Source organism: Crinia signifera, chromosome 4 (genome assembly GCF_055691185.1).
Source record: "Crinia signifera chromosome 4, ASM5569118v1, whole genome shotgun sequence".
NCBI lineage: Eukaryota > Metazoa > Chordata > Amphibia > Anura > Myobatrachidae > Crinia > Crinia signifera.
Window position 1 is genome coordinate 335,605,101 of NC_139220.1, and position 20,422 is coordinate 335,625,522.

Below are 20,422 nucleotides of genomic sequence, written 5' to 3' on the forward strand. Positions count from 1 at the left end.
GTGACGACACGGGGCAAATATGTTACAGTGTGACGTTTATTGTAAGCAGGAGGCCGACAGGAGTACATATCGGGGTATTACACACGCAATCTACCCCCACTGGGGTATTACACACACGATCTGCCCCTGCTAGGGTATTACACACCCATCCTACACCTACTGGGGTATTACACACCCAACCTGGCCCGGCTAGGGTATAACGTGGCCTATCTACACCAGCTGTGGTATAACGTGGCCTATCTACACCAGCTGGGAGTGTAACGTGGCCTATCTACACCTGATGGAGTAAAACGTGGTCTATCTACACCTGCTGGGGTATAAAGTGGGCTATCTACACCAGCTGGGGTATAACGTGGCCTATCTACACCAGCTGGGGTATAACGTGGCCTATCTACACCTGATGGAGTAAAACGTGGTCTATCTACACCAGCTGGGGTGAAACGTGGCCTATCTACACCAGCTGGGGTATAATGTGGCCTATCTACACCAGCTGGGGTATAACGTGGCCTATCTACACCAGCTGGGGTATAACGTGGCCTATCTACACCAGCTGGGGTATAACGTGGCCTATCTACACCTGATGGAGTAAAACGTGGTCTATCTACACCAGCTGGGGTGAAACGTGGCCTATCTACACCAGCTGGGGTATAATGTGGCCTATCTACACCAGCTGGGGTATAACGTGGCCTATCTACACCTGATGGAGTAAAACATGTTCTATCTACACCTGCTGGGGTATTATACACCCAATCTGCACCTGCTGGGGTATAATATGGCTAATCAGCCCCAGAATTATTAAATGGCTTAATCCACCCCAGAAGGTATAATGTGGCTAATCTGCCCCAGGTAGTAAAATGTTGCTAATATCTGCCCCAGGTGGTATATTGTGGCTAATCCACCCCAGGTGGTATAATGTGGCTAATCGGCCCCAGGTGGTATAATGTGGCTAATCTGCCCAGGGTATAATGTGGCCTATCTACACCAGCTGGGTGGTATAATGTGGCTAATCTCTGCCCCAGGTGGTATAATGTGGCTAATCTGCCCCAGGTGGTATAATGTGGCTAATCTGCCCCAGGTGGTATAATGTGGCTAATCTGCCCGAGGAGGTATATTGTGGCTAATCTGCCCCAGGTGGTATAATGTGGCTAATCTGCCCCAGGAGGTATATTGTGGCTAATCTGCCCCAGGAGGTATAATGTGGCTAATCTCTGCCCCAGGGTATAATGTGGCCTATCTACACCAGCTGGGTGGTATAATGTGGCTAATCTGCCCCAGGTGGTATAATGTGGCTAATCTGCCCCAGGTGGTATAATGTGGCTAATCTGCCCCAGGTGGTATAATGTGGCTAATCTGCCCCAGGTGGTATAATGTGGCTAATCTGCCCCAGGTGGTATAATGTGGCTAATCTGCCCCAGGAGGTATAATGTGGCTAATCTGCCCCAGGTGGTATAATGTGGCTAATCTCTGCCCCAGGAGGTATAACGTGGCTGATTTTCCCGGGAGGCATAGTTTGTGTTATCTACCCCAGGAGGTATAACGTGTGTAATCTGCCCTAGGTGGTATAATGTGCATAATATGCCCTGGCAGACATAGTTTGGCTCATCTATCTGGGTGGTATAATGTGGATAATCAACACAAGGAGGTTTAAGGTGTTTTATCTGCCCCTGGGAGGTACAATGTGGCTAATCAGCCCCGGTAGGCACAACATTTCTAATCTACCCCGTGAGGTATAACATGGATAACCTACCCCAGGAGGTACAACATGGATGATTAGCCCTAGGGGGTATAACAAGGCTAATCTACCCCTGGAGCTATAACATGGATAGTCACCTCCAGAAAGTACAACATGACTGATCAGCCGTGAGGGGTATAACATGGAGAAGGAGGTATAACACAGCATAAATACGGGGGGGGGGGGGAATTTCTGCATAGTAACAGAACTACCAATAAAAGAACACGGCTACAATAATCAGCATGTAATGTATTCTGTGCCCGCGGCTAATCCTCCCAGAAGAGTCCTCCGGCTGCCCCATGCTTCTCCAGGTCGCTGTCCAGGTAACATGAGGTGACGTCATCCGCGGCTCTCATCCAGGGAAACACCACCTGTATGTGTGACAGACACAGTACCTGTAATAATACTATATTATATACCATCATACAGACACAGAAGATAACGCTGACTGCCTCCGAAAATGAGAATCAGATCCCTGCACTTTCCCACCAGCCACACATCAGTAATTCATCTCGTTACCTTTCATTTTATTCTAGAACACAACATCACCCCCCTGTTGGGAATCCGGATTGTGTCTCCAGTTACTATATTCCTATATCACGTTGCTGACGTTCGGTATACCCACACCACTATCCCGAATGCCATCAGGAGACCAGAACCGTAACAAGGATCAAGATGCCGACACCAAAGTATCAACAGCAGGCATCCCAATTGGTGAGAGTGCCGGGTGGGATAGCATGTGGACGGGAAAAAAGAGGGCGTTCGGGTTAGACACCAGTGGGGGACTTAAGGCCCCCCATGCACTACGCGATTTTGGTCTGATTTAACCAGGGTCCGACATATCGGGAGGAGAAATCATCTGAAATCGTCCCAAATCGCATGTGTATGACATCTGATCAGATGCGCGGTCCCGAGGACGTCGGAGTTGTGCTGCCTGTCTAACCTCTGACTCGGTCTCCCTACTGGTGGCAGGGTAACACGATCGACACATGAAAAAGGTCGACAAGGTTTTTTAACCGACTTGTTCATACTTTACCATCACAGTCGGAGAATTAAATGGAGGCAGTACACGTGCACGCAGTACACTTGCACGCAGTACACTTGCACGCAGTACACTTTTACCTTGTCCATTTCAATACAGATATAAAAAAAAAACGGAAAAATATATGTCCAACTTTTCAATGTTGTTTTGTCCCTGATTCCAATGTTATGCGCGGTCCCATGCGCATCAGATCTCATGGGGCCCTTAAGTCAAGAGATGGCCATGCCGTGATTCACAGCCCCCGTCTTGTTCCACAGTTCATTTAAGATGCGTGTCTGTGCACTCAAATGTCCAAAGGAATGCCGCCGTGTCATCAGCTGGGGTGAGCTTCGGTAACGCTTCCTGCTCCCGCCCACCTTCTCCCATCTCCTTTAACTCCTCATGCAGCATCTGAACCCAGGCTTGCTGCCCCTCGCGCCACGTCTGGACCCCGGGCTTGCTGCCCCTCGCACCACGTCTGGACCCCGGGCTTGCTGCCCCTTGCGCCACGTCTGGACCTAGGCTTGCTGCCCCTCGCGCCACGTTTGGACCCGGGCTTGCTGCCTATCACCGCCACCTCTGAATCCGGGCTTGCTGCCCCTCACGCCACGTCTGAATCTGGGCTTGCTGCCCCTCGCGCCACATCTGAATCTGGGCTTGCTGCCCCTCGCGCCACATCTGAATCTGGGCTTGCTGCCCCTCATGTCACATCTGAATCTGGGCTTGCTGCCCCTCGTGCCACATCTGAATCTGGGCTTGCTGCCCCTCACGCCACATCGGAATCTGGGCTTGCTGCCTCTCGTGCCACGTCTGAATCTGGGCTTGCTGCCCCTCACGCCACATCGGAATCTGGGCTTGCTGCCCCTCTCGCCACATCTGAATCTGGGCTTGCTGCCCCTCACGCCGCGTCTGAATCTGGGCTTGTTGCGCCACGTCTGAATCTGGGCTTGCTGCCCCTCGCACCACGTCTGAATCTGGGCTTGCTGCCCCTCGCGCCACGTCTGAATCTGGGCTTGCTGCCTCTCGCGCCACGTCTGAATCTGGGCTTGCTGCCTCTCGCGCCACGTCTGAACAGCCAGATCCTGTTGCCCTGCGGACAGTTCAGCCAACATATTCATTAATGGCTTCATAGTACCCAGCATTTACCAGCAAATTTAGGAGGCTTAATATAATGTGCCAGATTCACAACACAGAAGTAGCTCACACCTTCCTGTTTCATTGGCCACTTAAACCTTTCAGGTCCAACATCTAGTCAGGCTCAACGGCCCTAGCGCTAGTAGCAGATCCAATGGTGGGCCACTTTACAATAAGAATATTAACATCGTTCAACATTCTATGTAGACTATTTTTCTATTTTTACTAGCTTTCGAAGCTTTTGCTTTGAGCGGGCTTATTAGTATATATGTATAAATAGAGATTGAAAACATCCTGTAATGCATAGAGCGCATCTCCGTTCTGGCCAATGATTCTTCCAAAATATCCCTTTTCAATGTCCAGTTACTGTCCGAATACTACAAAAAGATATTGATTAGCTAGTTTTACATTCGTGGGCGGACACATATGTGTGACTATTACGGAGGTGTTCGCCCATCCGATCTTTACATTTTCTGCTGCTTCTCCCTGCATACTGTTTCTTGCATGAACAAGTGAGACGATAAACTACGTTCTCACTGTCGCAGATAATAAATTCTTTCATCTGAGGACTTTAAAGACGACCCCTGTTTCGACTAGGGAGTCGATGATAGTATTGGCTTGGGAGCCAATGGCAACCTCTGCTGAGAGATGCTGGGATGCTCTGACCTCTTCCCCTGGGAGCTGTAGGTGTTAAGCAGCTTGGCAAGTCACCTGGCAGGTGGATGGTAACCAGGTGGCTTTGGTAGCAGCAACAGTAGATCGCACAGGTAATTACACAGGAACTCAGGAACCTGGAACCTTAGAACGCTGACTTCTGGAGGAACACAGAGATCAGACTAGTTACTCAAGGAGAGGAGGATGGGCCAGAGGCCTAAACTATACTCCTCCTGCCTGTCGCCACACGAATCAACTCCAGGAAGTACCTGTGCACACCTTGATCACATGGGTCAGTGCACAGGTCAGAGTATCAAGGTCACAGGGAAATCATTGGGAGGCACAGTCACATGACCACAGGTGTCATGGAGGCGCGTCTATTCGGCATGGGTCCGGCCCGGGATCAGCATAGGTCACCGAGTAGGCCCCAGGACAACGCCATGTAGATCTTGCCACAGAGAACACCTGGGGACAGCGCAGCACAGGGACCTGCGCCGAAGGACGCACCAGCTTGTGGGTAAGGAACATGGACGCAGATGCGAACTGAGATTTCTGACACTCCTGCACATTAGACAGGTACTGTTTTTAATCCTAATTTATTTATTATACGTTTTACTACTGTTGGATGTGCTTGTGTGACTGTCAGGAATAACTTCTGAGCCAGAAGGAGTAGGTTGGAAACGTGCTGGTTTAATGAAAGACCTCTGCATTTAAAGAAAAGAAACAGGCTAGTCTCAAATAACGTCTTTGAGAGTCAACTCGAGAATTTGCAGCAAACGCAATACGTCTTCCGAAAGTCTTGCAGGGATCAGTAGCAGAGGGATATTGGAATCTGGTGCGTCTGTAGGGATACGGGATTGCGGATATTTGGGAACAAAGAAGTTTAGGTATTCCGGAGATGAAGTCAGATCCGTTTGGAGCAAGAAGAGGCTGGGTAACGTGAGCCACTTGAAGAGTGCCGATGGAGAAAGGGTGACAGATCACGGAACTGCAGGCTGGCAACGGAGCTGCGGACGAAGATGTTAGCAGTAACCGGACGGGTCCTCGGCAACGTACGATAAGGCAGGCTGTACCAGGTGTAAGGGCAGGAGCCCTCAGGACAGATAGTACTGACTGGGAAGGTTGCCAGGAATCAGGACAAACTAGCGAGGAACGAAGCCAGGAATCACACAGCCTGACACTTTGCACTGACCCAGAGCTGCCTAGACAGATCCCTCTTAAGTGATGAGGGCGGCTGCCATTGGCTGCACCGAGCCTGGGGTGAGGAAATGGGTGTTTCTGGCAAAAGGGCATATTTGCCCACAACCAAGATGGCGGGCCGGGTCCACCAGTCAGACCTTGCACACTGCTGGACCCGCCGACTGCCCGACAGCCTCCTGCAAGCTGCCCAGAGCCCCACGGAGAGCCACCGCCGGGCACGGGCAGGTGAGTAGCAGACCTGCCATGACCCGCGGCGGCCTCCCGTGACAACTACCATATTAAGTACATTTTTCGCCTTCCTGTAATTACATTTTGGTTTGTATTGGAGGTGTTTATTAATTATTGCAGCAAAACATTCCAAAGTCGCTTAATGATTCTTTCCAATTCTTTATGTTGACTATTGAATTGGGAGATGAAGGGTATCTCTCTAGGTCTTCTTTTTCATTAATTTTGGTTGCATCACTGGTTAGCAATTCATTCCGTGTTTAAGTCCAGAGATTTCAATATATTTCCCTTATGGTATCCTTTTCTTACAAATTGTTTCATCATAGTAGATCCCAGTTGATTATCTTCCAATTTTGTACAATTCCTACTTACCCTATGGAATTGGATACAGGGGATAGAGGCCAACCAATTGGGGTGATGATTACTGTCTGCTTGTATCTAGGAATTACAATCTGTTGGTTTACAATATGTTTTGGTACAGATGAAGATCATAAGGTCTAGAAAATTCACTGTGGAATCACTAATTTGAAAGGTTAATACAATATTCTTGTTATTGTTGAGGTGGGTACAGAACATCTCTATTGATGTCCCTCTCCAGATGAACAATATGTCATTAATGTATCACCCCAAAGTCATGTCCCGTATAAACTGAAAATTCCTCACAGTGGGACATGAACAAGTTAGCATAGTTCGGGGCGAACCTGGTGCCCATAGCTGTGCCTTCTATTTGCAGGTTAAACGTCTCATGCAACCAGAAAAAATTATTGCCAAAAAAATTAAGTTCAATACCCTCTAGAACAAAATTCTTCCATTTGTGGTCTCCAAATGGTGAGCAGTAGCCTCTACACCCCGACGATGATTTATAATGGTGTACAACAAGGTAACATCTGCTGTCACAAAATACATAGTTAGAATCCCATTTTATATTCTCAAATTGGTTAATGATATATATACAGAATCTCTTGTGTACAATTGACTATTTTTCACAATGAGCTTTAAGATGGAGTCAATTTAATGCAATAAATAGGACATAACAGATTGTAGGAGGAGAGGAGATGCAGGAGAGCACTGGGTTGGGTGGGCTGACTTTGCTATTGAGATGGTTCAGAAGAGATATCTTATCAAGGGAAATTGATAGAGGGGATTGTGGCTGGGTGCCAGTCCCGGATCAGCTCCCCCCATGTGGTTAATGGAAGCTGTGGCACTGAAGGGGCTAACCCGTGTGCTGCAGCACCATCTTCAAAGAGACATATGGGCTCTAGGCACCACTTTTAAATATGTGATTATCTCTAGGTGCCAGTTTTAAATGTATCCCACGTGGCAGGCGCTAGGTATTGAAAAATGTTTACTGAAGTGTTAAAAAAACAAATGCATGCGCACTATTCAAACATTACTAATTACAACTGGGAGGCCCCATCTAGGGCTACAGATGGTGAGCTGGGCCCCTTAGCAGATTCATACCTCCCAACATTCTTGCTGCTGTAGTTGGGACTCCTGCGTGGCGGTAGCGGAAAAGGAGCCTTGCCAAAAGCAGGGCATGGCTTAGCAGTAAGGGCGCTCCCGCAAGCCACACCTCCTGTTTTCACCATTATGATGGGGGGGGGGGGCAGCATTCTGTAAGGTGCTAGTCATGCTATCAGACCCTCTGTCTCCTGTGCATGCAATACATATGTGCACAAGGAGGAAGGTTCTGTAATAAACATCTTGACTTCAAGAACACTGCCTTCATATAGGGCCTTATTTTGGTTCATTCTTTCTGACAAAATCCTTCTTAGATGGACAAAACCATGTGCACTGCAGGGGGGGCAGATGTAACATGTGCAGAGAGAATTAGATTTGGGTGAGTAATTTTGTTTCTGTGCAGGGAAATACTGACTGCTTTATTTTTACACTGCAATATAGATCTCACTTTGAAGTAAAACCCCACCCAAATCTAATTCTCTCTGCACATGTTACATCTGCCCCACCTGCAGTGCACATGGTTTTGCCCATCTAAGAAGGATTTTGTCAGAAAGAATGAACCAAAATAAGGCCCATAGTGACCAACAGGAATGCGACACAAGCAGCCCCATTCTGCACCAGTGCTTGGCTGAGTACAGTGTCTCTACACGCCGCCCTCTGTAAGCTACTGCGCAGGTACTGGTCCGGGTCAGTGACCATTGGGAATCAAGCAGCACCAGTCAGTAGTAGATTGCGTTACATACACAGCAGCCAGCGGTATTACGATGTTAGAAGTAGGCGCCTGAGTAAAGTGGTTCCAGGACTGGGGGCAGGACCTGGAAGTGGCAACAACACACACACACTGCACAGTGGGTGGAGTCAGTAACAGGCAGTCGATGACAGTCAGCAGAAATCAATTATTGGCAGATCCTGTGAGATTCAAACCAACTCTGTGATCACTTGGCACAGGCAAAAGATGGGATCCAAAAGGACATCCTCAACAGGGATTTCTGTAGCAATTTTAATGACAGAGTACAAGCAAGGTCTCAGTTTGGGGCAATGCGGTGTGGATGGGGGACATGACGGCTGCAGAATATCTCCAGCAGGTATTTGCAACACTAATATATCATTTGTTGAATCTGTCAGGGCATCTGTACCAGTGAGAAAGCAAATTATACTGTGTTTCCATAAGCATTTTCAACTGAAACATTTTGTAACCCCTAGCTCTACACCACGAAGATGTTCCCAGGCCAACAGGAAGTGCGCTGTATGTCAGTCCCTTATGGATGTGAGCCAGAGTGATGCGCAGGCTTAAGAATAAGCGTTCAAATGGTGTGAGGTCTGGAGGAAGTACGAGGGGCACTTGTCTTATGTAAGAAATGGGGAACCTGCAGTTATCTCCACTCCTCAGAGACCGGGACACCCCAAAAATGCAAAGCAGAGTGTTTTATTTCCTGCTTCATGCTCTCCAATAACCCTCTCCCCTTCCTTTCTCCTCTCCACAGAATGCACCAATGAGGCTGCTCTACCTACGAACATTCCCATCTCTCGGCCGTTCACTTCCAGCTGCTCATCCTTCCTTCCCACGACTGAGCACTAGTTTGGTGCTGCTCATCTCTGTCCCTGCGCAACTCGCGCCTCACTCGCAGTCGTTTCTGCTGCATTTTATTTGTTGGTGCTTTCAAAGCAAATTTCCTTGATGGTGAAGGTTCGGGCAAAATACGGATTAATGTAAAAAACAGAACAGAGATAATAAACATTGAAAACGTAACCGCGCAGGATAAAGCCCTGGGGTCAGATAGAGGTTTGTGTAGCGGGGTTATTTTCTGCTTTCTACCCCATGAATGCCAAATCGTAGGGCTGTCTCTATGGTAAAGTCTATTATACTGGAGATTCCTAGGGACCCTGAGCAGCCTTCAGTGCACAACCCGGTACATATAAGAAACATCAGGGGGAACACTTACCCCAAAGGGGCCTGGCTGGGGTGAGGTGCTGAATACTCTGATGCCATCCTCTCTATGGCCGCCTGTAACATCCAGGAAATTGGGCAACTCCCCCTGCTCAGGGCAAATGCTGTCCTCATCTATTTGTGCCTCTTCCTTAATCTCAAAGTCGGGGATCACGTACCCTCCGTACTTCATAGACCGCTGCCTGCGAGAGAAAACAGAGAGACAGAGACTGGGGTGATGGGGGAGACAGGGGTAGTGTGGTGTGTGGAAGCAATCTAGCTGTGCCATGGTCTCCACTTGTACCATTGTACGTGTGGTGTGTACAGCGCAATGTATGGTCTCCGCTTGTACTGTACCATTGTACGTGTGGTGTGTACAGCGCAATGTATGGTCTCCGCTTGTACCATTGTACGTGTTGCGTATACAGTGCTATATATGGTCTCCGCTTGTACTTGTACCATTGTACGTGTGGTGTGTACAGCACAATGTATGGTCTCCGCTTGTACTTGTACCATTGTACGTGTGGTGTGTACAGCACTATATATGGTCTCCGCTTGTACTTGTACCATTGTACGTGTGGTGTGTACAGCACTATATATGGTCTCCGCTTGTACTTGAAACATTGTACGTGTGGTGTGTACAGCGCTATATATGGTCTCCGCTTGTACTTGTACCATTGTACGTGTGGTGTGTACAGCACTATATATGGTCTCCGCTTGTACTTGAAACATTGTACGTGTGGTGTGTACAGCGCAATGTATGGTCTCAGCTTGTACTTGTACCATTGTACGTGTGGTGTATAAAGCGCAATGTATGGCCTCCGCTTGTACTTGTACCATTCTACGTGTGGTGTGTACAGCGCTATATATGGTCTCCGCTTGTACTTGTACCATTGTACGTGTGGTGTGTACAGCGCTATATATGGTCTCCGCTTGTACTTGTACCATTGTACGTGTGGTGTGTACAGCGCAATGTATGGTCTCCGCTTGTACTTGTACCATTGTACGTGTGGTGTGTACAGCACTATATATGGTCTCCGCTTGTACTTGTACCATTGTACGTGTGGTGTGTACAGCACTATATATGGTCTCCGCTTGTACTTGTACCATTGTACGTGTGGTGTGTACAGCGCTATGTATGGTCTCCGCTTGTACTTGTACCATTGTACGTGTGGTGTGTACAGCGCAATGTATGGTCTCCGATTGTACTTGTACCATTGTACGTGTGGTGTGTACAGCGCAATGTATGGTCTCCGCTTGTACCATTGTACGTGTTGTGTGTACAGTGCAATGTATGGTCTCTGCTTGTACCATTGTAAGTGTGGTGTGTACAGCGCAATGTATGGTCTCCGCTTGTACTTGTACCATTGTACGTGTGGTGTGTACAGCGCAATGTATGGTCTCCTCTTGTACCATTGTACGTGTGGTGTGTACAGCGCAATGTATGGTCTCTGCTTGTACCATTGTACGTGTGGTGTGTACAGCGCTATGTATGGTCTCCGCTTGTACCATTGTACGTGTGGTGTGTACAGCGCTATGTATGGTCTCCGCTTGTACTTGTACCATTGTATGTGTGGTGTGTACAGCGCAATGTATGGTCTCCGCTTGTACCATTGTATGTGTGGTGTGTACAGTGCAATGTATGGTCTCCGCTTGTACCATTGTACATGTGGTGTGTACAGCGCTATGTATGGTCTCTGCTTGTACCATTGTACGTGTGGTGTGTACAGCACAATGTATGGTCTCCGCTTGTACTTGTACCATTGTACGTGTGGTGTGTACAGCGCAATGTATGGTCTCCGCTTGTACCATTGTACGTGTGGTGTGTACAGTGCAATGTATGGTCTCTGCTTGTACCATTGTACGTGTAGTGTGTACAGCGCAATGTATGGTCTCCGCTTGTACCATTGTATGTGTGGTGTGTACAGCGCAATGTATGGTCTCTGCTTGTACCATTGTACGTGTGGTGTGTACAGCGCAATGTATGGTCTCCGCTTGTACCATTGTACGTGTGGTGTGTACAGCGCTATGTATGGTCTCCGCTTGTACTTGTACCATTGTATGTGTGGTGTGTACAGCGCAATGTATGGTCTCCGCTTGTACCATTGTACGTGTGGTGTGTACAGTGCAATGTATGGTCTCCGCTTGTACATGTGGTGTGTACAGCGCTATGTATGGTCTCCGCTTTTACCATTGTACGTGTGGTGTGTACAGCACAATGTATGGTCTCCACTTGTAACATTGTACGTGTGGTGTGTACAGCGCTATGTATGGTCTCCGCTTGTACCATTGTACGTGTGGTGTGTACAGCGCTATGTATGGTCTCCGCTTGTACCATTGTACGTGTGGTGTGTACAGCGCTATATATGGTCTCCGCTTGTACTTGTACCATTGTACGTGTGGTGTGTACAGCACAATGTATGGTCTCCGCTTGTACCATTGTACGTGTGGTGTGTACAGCGCTATATATGGTCTCCGCTTGTACTTGTACCATTGTGCTTGTGGTGTGTACAGTGCAATGTATGGTCTCCGCTTGTACCATTGTACGTGTGTTGTGTACAGAGCAATGTATGGTCTCTGCTTGTACTTGTACGTGTGGTGTGTACAGCAAAATGTATGGTCTCCGCTTGTACTTGTACCATTGTATGTGCGGTGTGTACAGCGCAATGTATGGTCTCCACTTGTACCATTGTACATGTGGTGTGTACAGCGCTATATATGGTCTCCGCTTGTACTTGTACCATTGTGCGTGTGGTGTGTACAGCGCAATGTATGGTCTCCACTTGTACGATTGTACGTGTGGTGTGTACAGCACAATATATGGTCTCTGCTTTTACTTGTACCATTGTACGTGTGGTGTGTACAGCGTAATGTATGGAATCCGCATGTACTTGTACCATTGTGCGTGTGGTGTGTACAGCGCTATATATGGTCTCCGCTTGTACTTGTACCATTGTACGTGTGGTGTGTACAGCGTAATGTATGGAATCCGCATGTACTTGTACCATTGTACGTGTGGTGTGTACAGTGCAATGTATGGTCTCTGCTTGTACTTGTACCATTGTATGTGTGGTGTGTACAGCGCAATATATAGTCTCCGCTTGTACTTGTACCATTGTACGTGTGGTGTGTACAGCACAATGTATGGTCTCCGCTTGTACCATTGTACATGTGGTGTATACAGCGCAATGTATGGTCTCCGCTTGTACTTGTACCATTGTACGTGCGGTGTGTACAGCACAATGTATGGTCTCCGCTTGTACCATTGTACGTGTGGTGTGTACAGCGCAATGTATGGTCTCCGCTTGTAACATTGTACGTGTGGTGTGTACAGCGCTATATATGGTCTCCGCTTGTACTTGTACCATTGTACGTGTGGTGTGTACAGCACAATGTATGATCTCCGCTTGTACTTGTACCATTGTACGTGTGGTGTGTACAGCGCAATGTATGGTCTCCGCTTGTACTTGTACCATTGTACGTGTGGTGTGTACAGCGCAATGTATGGTCTCCGCTTGTAACATTGTACGTGTGGTGTGTACAGCGCTATATATGGTCTCCGCTTGTACTTGTACCATTGTACGTGTGGTGTGTACAGCGCAATGTATGGTCTCCGCTTGTACTTGTACCATTGTACTTGTGGTGTGTACAGCACAATGTATGATCTCCGCTTGTACTTGTACCATTGTACGTGTGGTGTGTACAGCGCAATGTATGATCTCCGCTTGTACTTGTACCATTGTACGTGTGGTGTGTACAGCGCAATGTATGGTCTCCCCTTGTAACATTGTATGTGTGGTGTGTACAGCGCTATATATGGTCTCCGCTTGTACTTGTACCAATGTATGTGTGGTGTGTACAGCGCAATGTATGGTCTCCGCTTGTACTTGTACCATTGTACGTGTGGTGTGTACAGCGCAATGTATGCTCTCCGATTGTACTTGTACCATTGTACGTGTGGTGTGTACAGCGCAATGTATGCTCTCCGATTGTACTTGTACCATTGTACGTGTGGTGTGTACAGCGCAATGTATGGTCTCCGCTTGTACCATTGTAAGTGTGGTGTGTACAGCGCAATGTATGGTCTCCGCTTGTACTTGTAGCATTGTACGTGTGGTGTGTACATCGCAATGTATGGTCTCCACTTGTACTTGTACCATTGTACGTGTGGTGTGTACAGCGCAATGTATGGTCTCCGCTTGTACTTGTACCATTGTACGTGTGATGTGTACAGCGCAGTGTCTGGTCTCCGCTTGTACTTGTACCATTGTACGTGTGCTGTGTACAGCACAATGTATGATCTCCGCTTGTACTTGTACCATTGTACGTGTGGTGTGTACAGCGCAATGTATGCTCTCAGATTGTACTTGTACCATTGTACGTGTGGTGTGTACAGCGCAATATATGGTCTCCGCTTGTACTTGTACCATTGTACGTGCGGTGTGTACAGCGCAATGTATGGTCTCCGCTTGTACTTGTACCATTGTACGTGTGGTGTGTACAGCGCAATATATGGTCTCCGCTTGTACTGTAACCATTGTACATGTGGTATGTACAGCACTATGTATGGTCTCCGCTTGTACTTGTACCATTGTACGTGTGGTGTGTACAGTGCAATGTATGGTCTCCGATTGTACCATTGTACGTGTGGTGTGTACAGCGCAATGTATGGTCTCCACTTGTACTTGTACCATTGTACGTGTGGTGTGTACAGCGCAATGTATGGTCTCCGCTTGTACTTGTACCATTGTACGTGTGGTGTGTACAGCGCTATGTATGGTCTCCGCTTGTACTTGTACCATTGTATGTGTGGTATGTACAGCACTATGTATGGTCTCCGCTTGTACTTGTACCATTGTACGTGTGGTGTGTACAGTGCAATGTATGGTCTCCGATTGTACCATTGTACGTGTGGTGTGTACAGCGCAATGTATGGTCTCTGTTTGTACTTGTACCATTGTACGTGTGGTGTGTACAGCGCAATATATAGTCGACAGTCAAAAGATCGATTTGAGTTTTTCCCGTTTTAAGTCCCCAATGCTGACATGGATACCGTATTAGTGTATCTGTGCGCTTGCACTGTTTTATTCTCCCGCCTCGCCGTAGTGGATGGTAGGGCATGAAATATCACCTGTCGGCACATGTTGGCTCAAACAAAACGTGAAAAACTCATGTCGACCATTTGACTGTCGACATTCCAACCCTGTCGACCTAGTGCTTATGTAGACCTCCCAACCCTGTCGACCTTAGTCATGTGTTGACCTAAGCCATATTGACTTTCAGTGGTTGACTGATACATGTTGACTTTAATAGGTAGATAGATTTTTTTATTAAGGTAGCAGGACACTGAGTTAGCCCCACCCCCAGGTTCTGATTGACCCAGGAGCCAATCAGTGGAGGACCAGGGATGACCATCGGTTGGTGAAATGATTGCTGGTCACTTGGCCTATCCCCAGTGCCGGTAACCAGAGCGATGGCCATCCCCGGTCAGAGGTAAGATGGGAGCTTGTACTGACTGCTCTATGCTGCCTTGCTTCTGCCTCAGCTCCTGGATGTGATGCTGCACGGACAGGACTCTCCTCTCATTCCCCAGCTTCTTCTTCCTTCTCTTCCCCCTGCACAGCTCTGATGGTGGCGGCAGAGTTTCCGGGCCACCCACTTCCGCATTCGCCATCCATGCCGGGTAGCTGGGCCTCTTCATGGGGCGACAGAGACCAGGAGTAGAATATTATATATATATATATATATATATATATATATATATATATACTGTATATATAAAACATATGGAGGGGGTAAAGGGCCCGATTCAGACCTGATAGCTGCGAATCTATGGAAAAAACACAAAATAAAGAGAGCGCACTGTGTTGATCTTTTGTTATTAGATTTTTTACTTAATTATTATTTTTAATATAATAGGTACACCTTAAAATACACAATTATGCATACATGCATATACACAATAAAAAATTATACACTTTAAAATATATAATGCATTCCGACTAGCACCAAAAAATGGCCCAAGTTCATGATCAATTGCCAACTTAATATAGAGTTCCCAAATGGATATAATGAATGTCACTTCCAAATGAAGTTATTGTGATGTATCCAATTCAATTTAGGAAACAAGGTTTGTATGGGGTTATATTACCGGCTGATGATGACGGTAGCAGCAGTCCAGTAGCTGCGTGTCCGCTTCCACCGGTGTTGCTCTGATGGACTGGGAGCCGGTACCGGGAGCAGACACTCCTGAAGCAGGTGAGAACTGGTCTGCTGACAACCAGCGTGGCCACTGATGTTGTGGGAGCCGACGCTGGGAGCTGACACAGTGGTAGATGTTATACCTCTCCCGGAGTAAGCAGCTGATGGCGGGTGACACTTGGTCCACTCGTTGCCAGCGTAGCCCCGAGTTGGAAGGGGCCGGCGCTGGGAGTTGACACAGGTGTAGACTCCCTGGTTTCTGCGGTGGAAATTGCACCTGTGATGGTGCTGGGACACCGCCAAGATCAAGTCGGGTAAACGGTAGTTCAATTCAGTCGGCTGGATGCTGGGCAACAATACGTTGGTAGCCTTGGCTATCTCTGATGGTGGTAGTCGGAAGGATTTAAATGCAGATAAAGTCTTGACGCGTTTCTCCGTCCATAAATTCTGACGGTTTCCTCACCGCCATCAGCTGCTTACTCCGGGAGAGGTATAACATCTACCACTGTGTCAGCTCCCAGCGTCGGCTCCCACAACATCGGGGCCACGCTGGTTGTCAGCAGACCAGTTCTCACCTGCTTCAGGAGTGTCTGCTCCCGGTACCGGCTCCCAGTCCATCGGAGCAACACCGGTGGAAGCGGACACGCAGCTACTGGACTGCTGCTCATCATCAGCCGGTAATATAACCCCATACAAACCGTGTTTCCTAAATTGAATTGGATACATCACAATAACTTCATTTGGAAGTGACATTCACTATATCCATTTGGGAACTCTATATTAAGTTGGCAATTGATCATGAACTTGGGCCATTTTTTGGTGCTAGTCGGAATGCATTATATATTTTAAAGTGTATAATTTTTTATTGTGTATATGCATGTATGCATAATTGTGTATTTTAAGGTGTACCTATTATATTAAAAATAATAATTAAGTAAAAAATCTAATAACAAAAGATCAACACAGTGCGCTCTCTTTATTTTGTGTTTTTTTGTTTACCATCAAGGCTTAGTAGTCTTTTGTTGGGAGCAGCACATAAGCTGTGGATTTGAGTTTATATTTATTTTTTTACCAATAATTTACATACATAAGCAAAACTGCGCCTGATTTTCCCATCTGGGCAACCCTTTTCTGCGAATCTATGGAGCCCAGCGATCGGGTAAATGCCGCCCTACCATGGTCTCCCCCTGTGCTCAGAAAATGCCGGCGTGCTGCCTACAAGCGGCTGCTGGCTGTCGGTGGTGGCTAGCCATCACTGGCTTCGTTCCCACGGACCCCGCGTATAATAACTGCGTACCATAAGCATGCGCGGCCATTCCATACTCGCTCAGCCAGGACCAGGCACAAAGAAGTTGAGGACCACTGTTCTAGAAGGTGCTAAATAAATAAGACGTAGAGGGGGGGAAATGATTAAGGTCAAATGGCTCCGAATACACCTATGTGTAGCCATTCGTGCACGTATATGGGCGTAAATCCATATTTTGGGGAATTTACTATGGTCGATATATGTGCATTCCCGGTACACCCGGTATTGTGGTTCACCAAGTCACTGCATGCGGTGCAGGCTTTCTGGGACTTGTAGTTCCACAACAATTTCAATATAAGAAACTGTAAATAAATAAACATTCCATAATAGTTTTGATCTATTTTTTACACAAAAGCCACCAGCCCAGTGCCCACCACCCTGGGGCACCAGGGAAAGCCCCGGGCTTCAGCACGGGCAGGGTTAATTCTGGAGAGGAGACCCCTTTATTGGAGGGGTCCCCACCCCCCCAGGGTCCCTGCCTGGGCTGACCAGCCACAGGGAATAATGCTTTGGCCGGGAGAACAAGTATAAATATTTTCCTCCGGCTGTGGCATTACCCTGCTGGCGGTGGACCCCTACTCGTTTTGTCCCTCGTATTTTGGGAAACAGGGCCTGGTGCTGGTTTTAGAAATTACGGGGAACACCCTTTTAGCCTGGGGCTCGTTATAGCTGGGGGGGGGGGGGGAAACACCACTTTTGTTTCACACTTAAGCCTGCACGGATCTGACTGGTCCATGCAGGCTGCCAATTCGTATTTCTTCCTACGCCATAAGGAAATATGAATCCCATACATAGGGTAGAGTAGTAAATCTGCCCTATTTACGAATTGCACTTTCCCAAAAATGCGGCCAGTGCCGGTCGTAAGCATTCATAGTCTTTACTACATTTCCTAAAAGTGGGGCAATTCAGCTAAATGACCTGTGACAGTGCAAAGGTACAGGAATCCGCAACAGATCCTCAAACCTCACAGTACTTCATGGGAGTAGGAATCTGGAAACTGTACCGCGGCCAAAGGTGCCGCTCATACTTACCTACTTCTATTGTTGCCTCTTGAGACTGATGTCACCAAGCCCTGCCTCAATGCCACACAAGCGCCATGATTCACGGGTCCACGGTAATAACAAGGGGGGGGGGGATGTAATATGATGAGAGTTTCAGAAAGTGAGAGATTTGGTAAGAAAGATTTTTTTTTTAAATCAGCAATCATTTACACTGCAAACTCAAACTGGTTTTGCAGTGTAAATAATTGCCGCTTAAAAAAAAAAAAAAAAACCTGGAGATTTCACTTTCTGAATCTCTCATCCTATTACATTTCACACCCCCCCCCCCCCCCCCCCCCCCCATCAACTTGTGCTTACGTTCTGTCCAGGAAATCCTGAGGTGGAAGACAAGTTACCTGCTAGATCCATTCTCGGAGCCCAACCCTCTTCCTAGTGTGTATGCAACCTAACATCTCGCCGGACGGGACGCCAGCCGTCAGAGTACCGATGTCGCCATCCTGAATTACTGCTACATGCCCAGCGCCGTAATGCCGATACTGATGAGGATAATGACAACAAGATCCCAACTGCCAGCGCTTGGAAGGAGTAAGGGTTAGACTATGGGGGGGGGGGGGTGTTAGGCTTCAGGGAGGAAGGGCTAGGGTGGGTAATTGACCCAAATCGGATGTGTTTGACACCCGATCCGATGTGCAGTCCCGTGTAAATCCGATGGGATCCGGAGGTCCGACCTACTTCTCGGACCCCCTTCCCAGGGGCGGGGAATTGGGTTGCATGCGATAGATGTATGGTATAAATATACCACAGATACCAAACAGCATTCCTGCCCTTCCACTAATGTCCCAATGTGCACAGGAATGTCTGTGGTATGAACTCAGAAGCTCCAGAGAGTCTGACATTGCTGTTATTCCTTCCAGACCACAAGTGCTGGGCATTATAGAGTAATGCCCGGTACACACCAGGATGATGGTGCTAGTGAGCGGGTCATCACAGGAACGTACGAACCGCTCACGAGCTGACGGCGCCGCCGACCCGCCGCGAAAATGGCCCTAATGTGATCGCGATCCGATCGTGACCCACACCCACTACAATGGTCGTTTCTGAGATCCTACCTGCAGCAGGTAGGATCTCAGAAAAGACCGACTGACCCTCGGGGCCGCACATCGGATCGGGATCGAATCAAAAGGGCAGCGAAATGGCCCAAAAACCCGGCTGACTTACATACAATCGGTCGAGATTGTATCTAAATTGGCTCGTTTTGGGCCATATCGTCCTGGTGTGTACCCCACATAAGTCTGATGCTTACAGGACTTGGAACTGCAGTCTGTAATTGTAATTCCCTGCCCCAGCCAGAGATGTCGCTGTATCAGGGACATCTGTGATCTGAATAAGGAATCCAAGCATCGTGTTCCTGAGTTCCTGGCATGCCACCATCAGTCTGCAATCCTGCATTACAGGTATTCTGTTACCAGCCTTCAATCTGGAGTTGTTAGCGTCCTGTGACCAGAATGCAATCCTGCATTACTGGCATATTGTTAAACATATACAATCCTGGGTAGTGGTGGCTACGGCGGCGAGCGGGTAGGACGCGTTTGTACGGAGCTCCCTGGCTAACCATCCGTTACCCCATCCTGAGCCGTCGGAGACACCTGATTTCATCGCCAGCGGGTGCCTGGAGATACAGCCCTGCCCCGCACCAGCCGCCCGCCCGTCAGATCCGGTCCCGGCGTAGCAGCCAGCCCGCCGGACCGAGGAGAGAACTGCGGCCTACCCCCCTTGCCGTACAGCGTACAGTGTACAGCGTACGGCGCACTCCCGCCCAGACGCCTGCCGCCGCTGCAGCTGAGATCGCGCTGGGAAGGTGATCCACGCGAGCGGCTTACCCGCTGACACCCCGCGCCCGCTGTGAGGGAAGCATCCACCATCTCCCCGCCTGGATCTTGGTGAGTCCTGCGCTCCGGGCGCCATCTTGGGCACACACTTATACAAGCCCACAAGCCTGAACCGGCCCCCCCTGAAGGGCCTCACATCCCCTGTTAACTGCACCTACCCTGAAGGGTCCTCACAGGACCACTATTGCCCAGAACTACCAGCAGTAAGGGCAGCCTACTGTAGCCTACATCACATTAATAGATCCAGCACTGCAACCTTATACTGAAAAGAGACTGACATAGCGGAGGAGGGGGTGTATATTAACCCAGCGCCATTCAATATGGTGAAGCAGAATCAAAGCACCTCTGCAGCAAAGCTGGCCAAATTTGCAAGGGGACAGGAGGCACCAGGCCCGTCGGCACCGCCGGGGGACTCCGGGCAGGGCTCTGGGGATCCAGCTAGCCCTGATGCCCCCCCTGGCGACACTCTGCCTGCACCCCCATCCCTCCAACAAATCCTGGAGGCCATTGCTGGCACTGAGAAACGTTTATCTGATAAAATGGAGAAGGTGCAGTGCGATCTTTCCCTCCTTAGACAGGACGTGCAGCGCATTAGGGAGCGTGTGGGGGAGGTGGAGACCCGGGTGTCGATTGTGGAGGACGTAATAGATCCTATGAAAACCACAGTCTCT

At 48.4% G+C, this 20,422-nt stretch overlaps 1 protein-coding gene across 1 annotated transcript in view; it reads right to left on the bottom strand.

Annotated features, from left to right (window-relative positions):
* Positions 1-51: 51 nt before the first annotated feature.
* INCA1 (inhibitor of CDK, cyclin A1 interacting protein 1) overlaps positions 52-20,422 on the bottom strand; it is a 46,774-nt gene continuing 26,403 nt past the window's right edge. The window contains exons 5-7 of the mRNA XM_083185796.1: positions 14,871-15,049; positions 9,371-9,557; positions 52-2,103 (exon numbers count right to left, since the gene is read on the bottom strand). Of these exons, the coding sequence (XP_083041922.1) occupies positions 1,999-2,103; positions 9,371-9,557; positions 14,871-15,049 (471 nt within the window). The 3' untranslated portion in view covers positions 52-1,998. The remainder of the gene's footprint in view (positions 2,104-9,370; positions 9,558-14,870; positions 15,050-20,422) is intronic.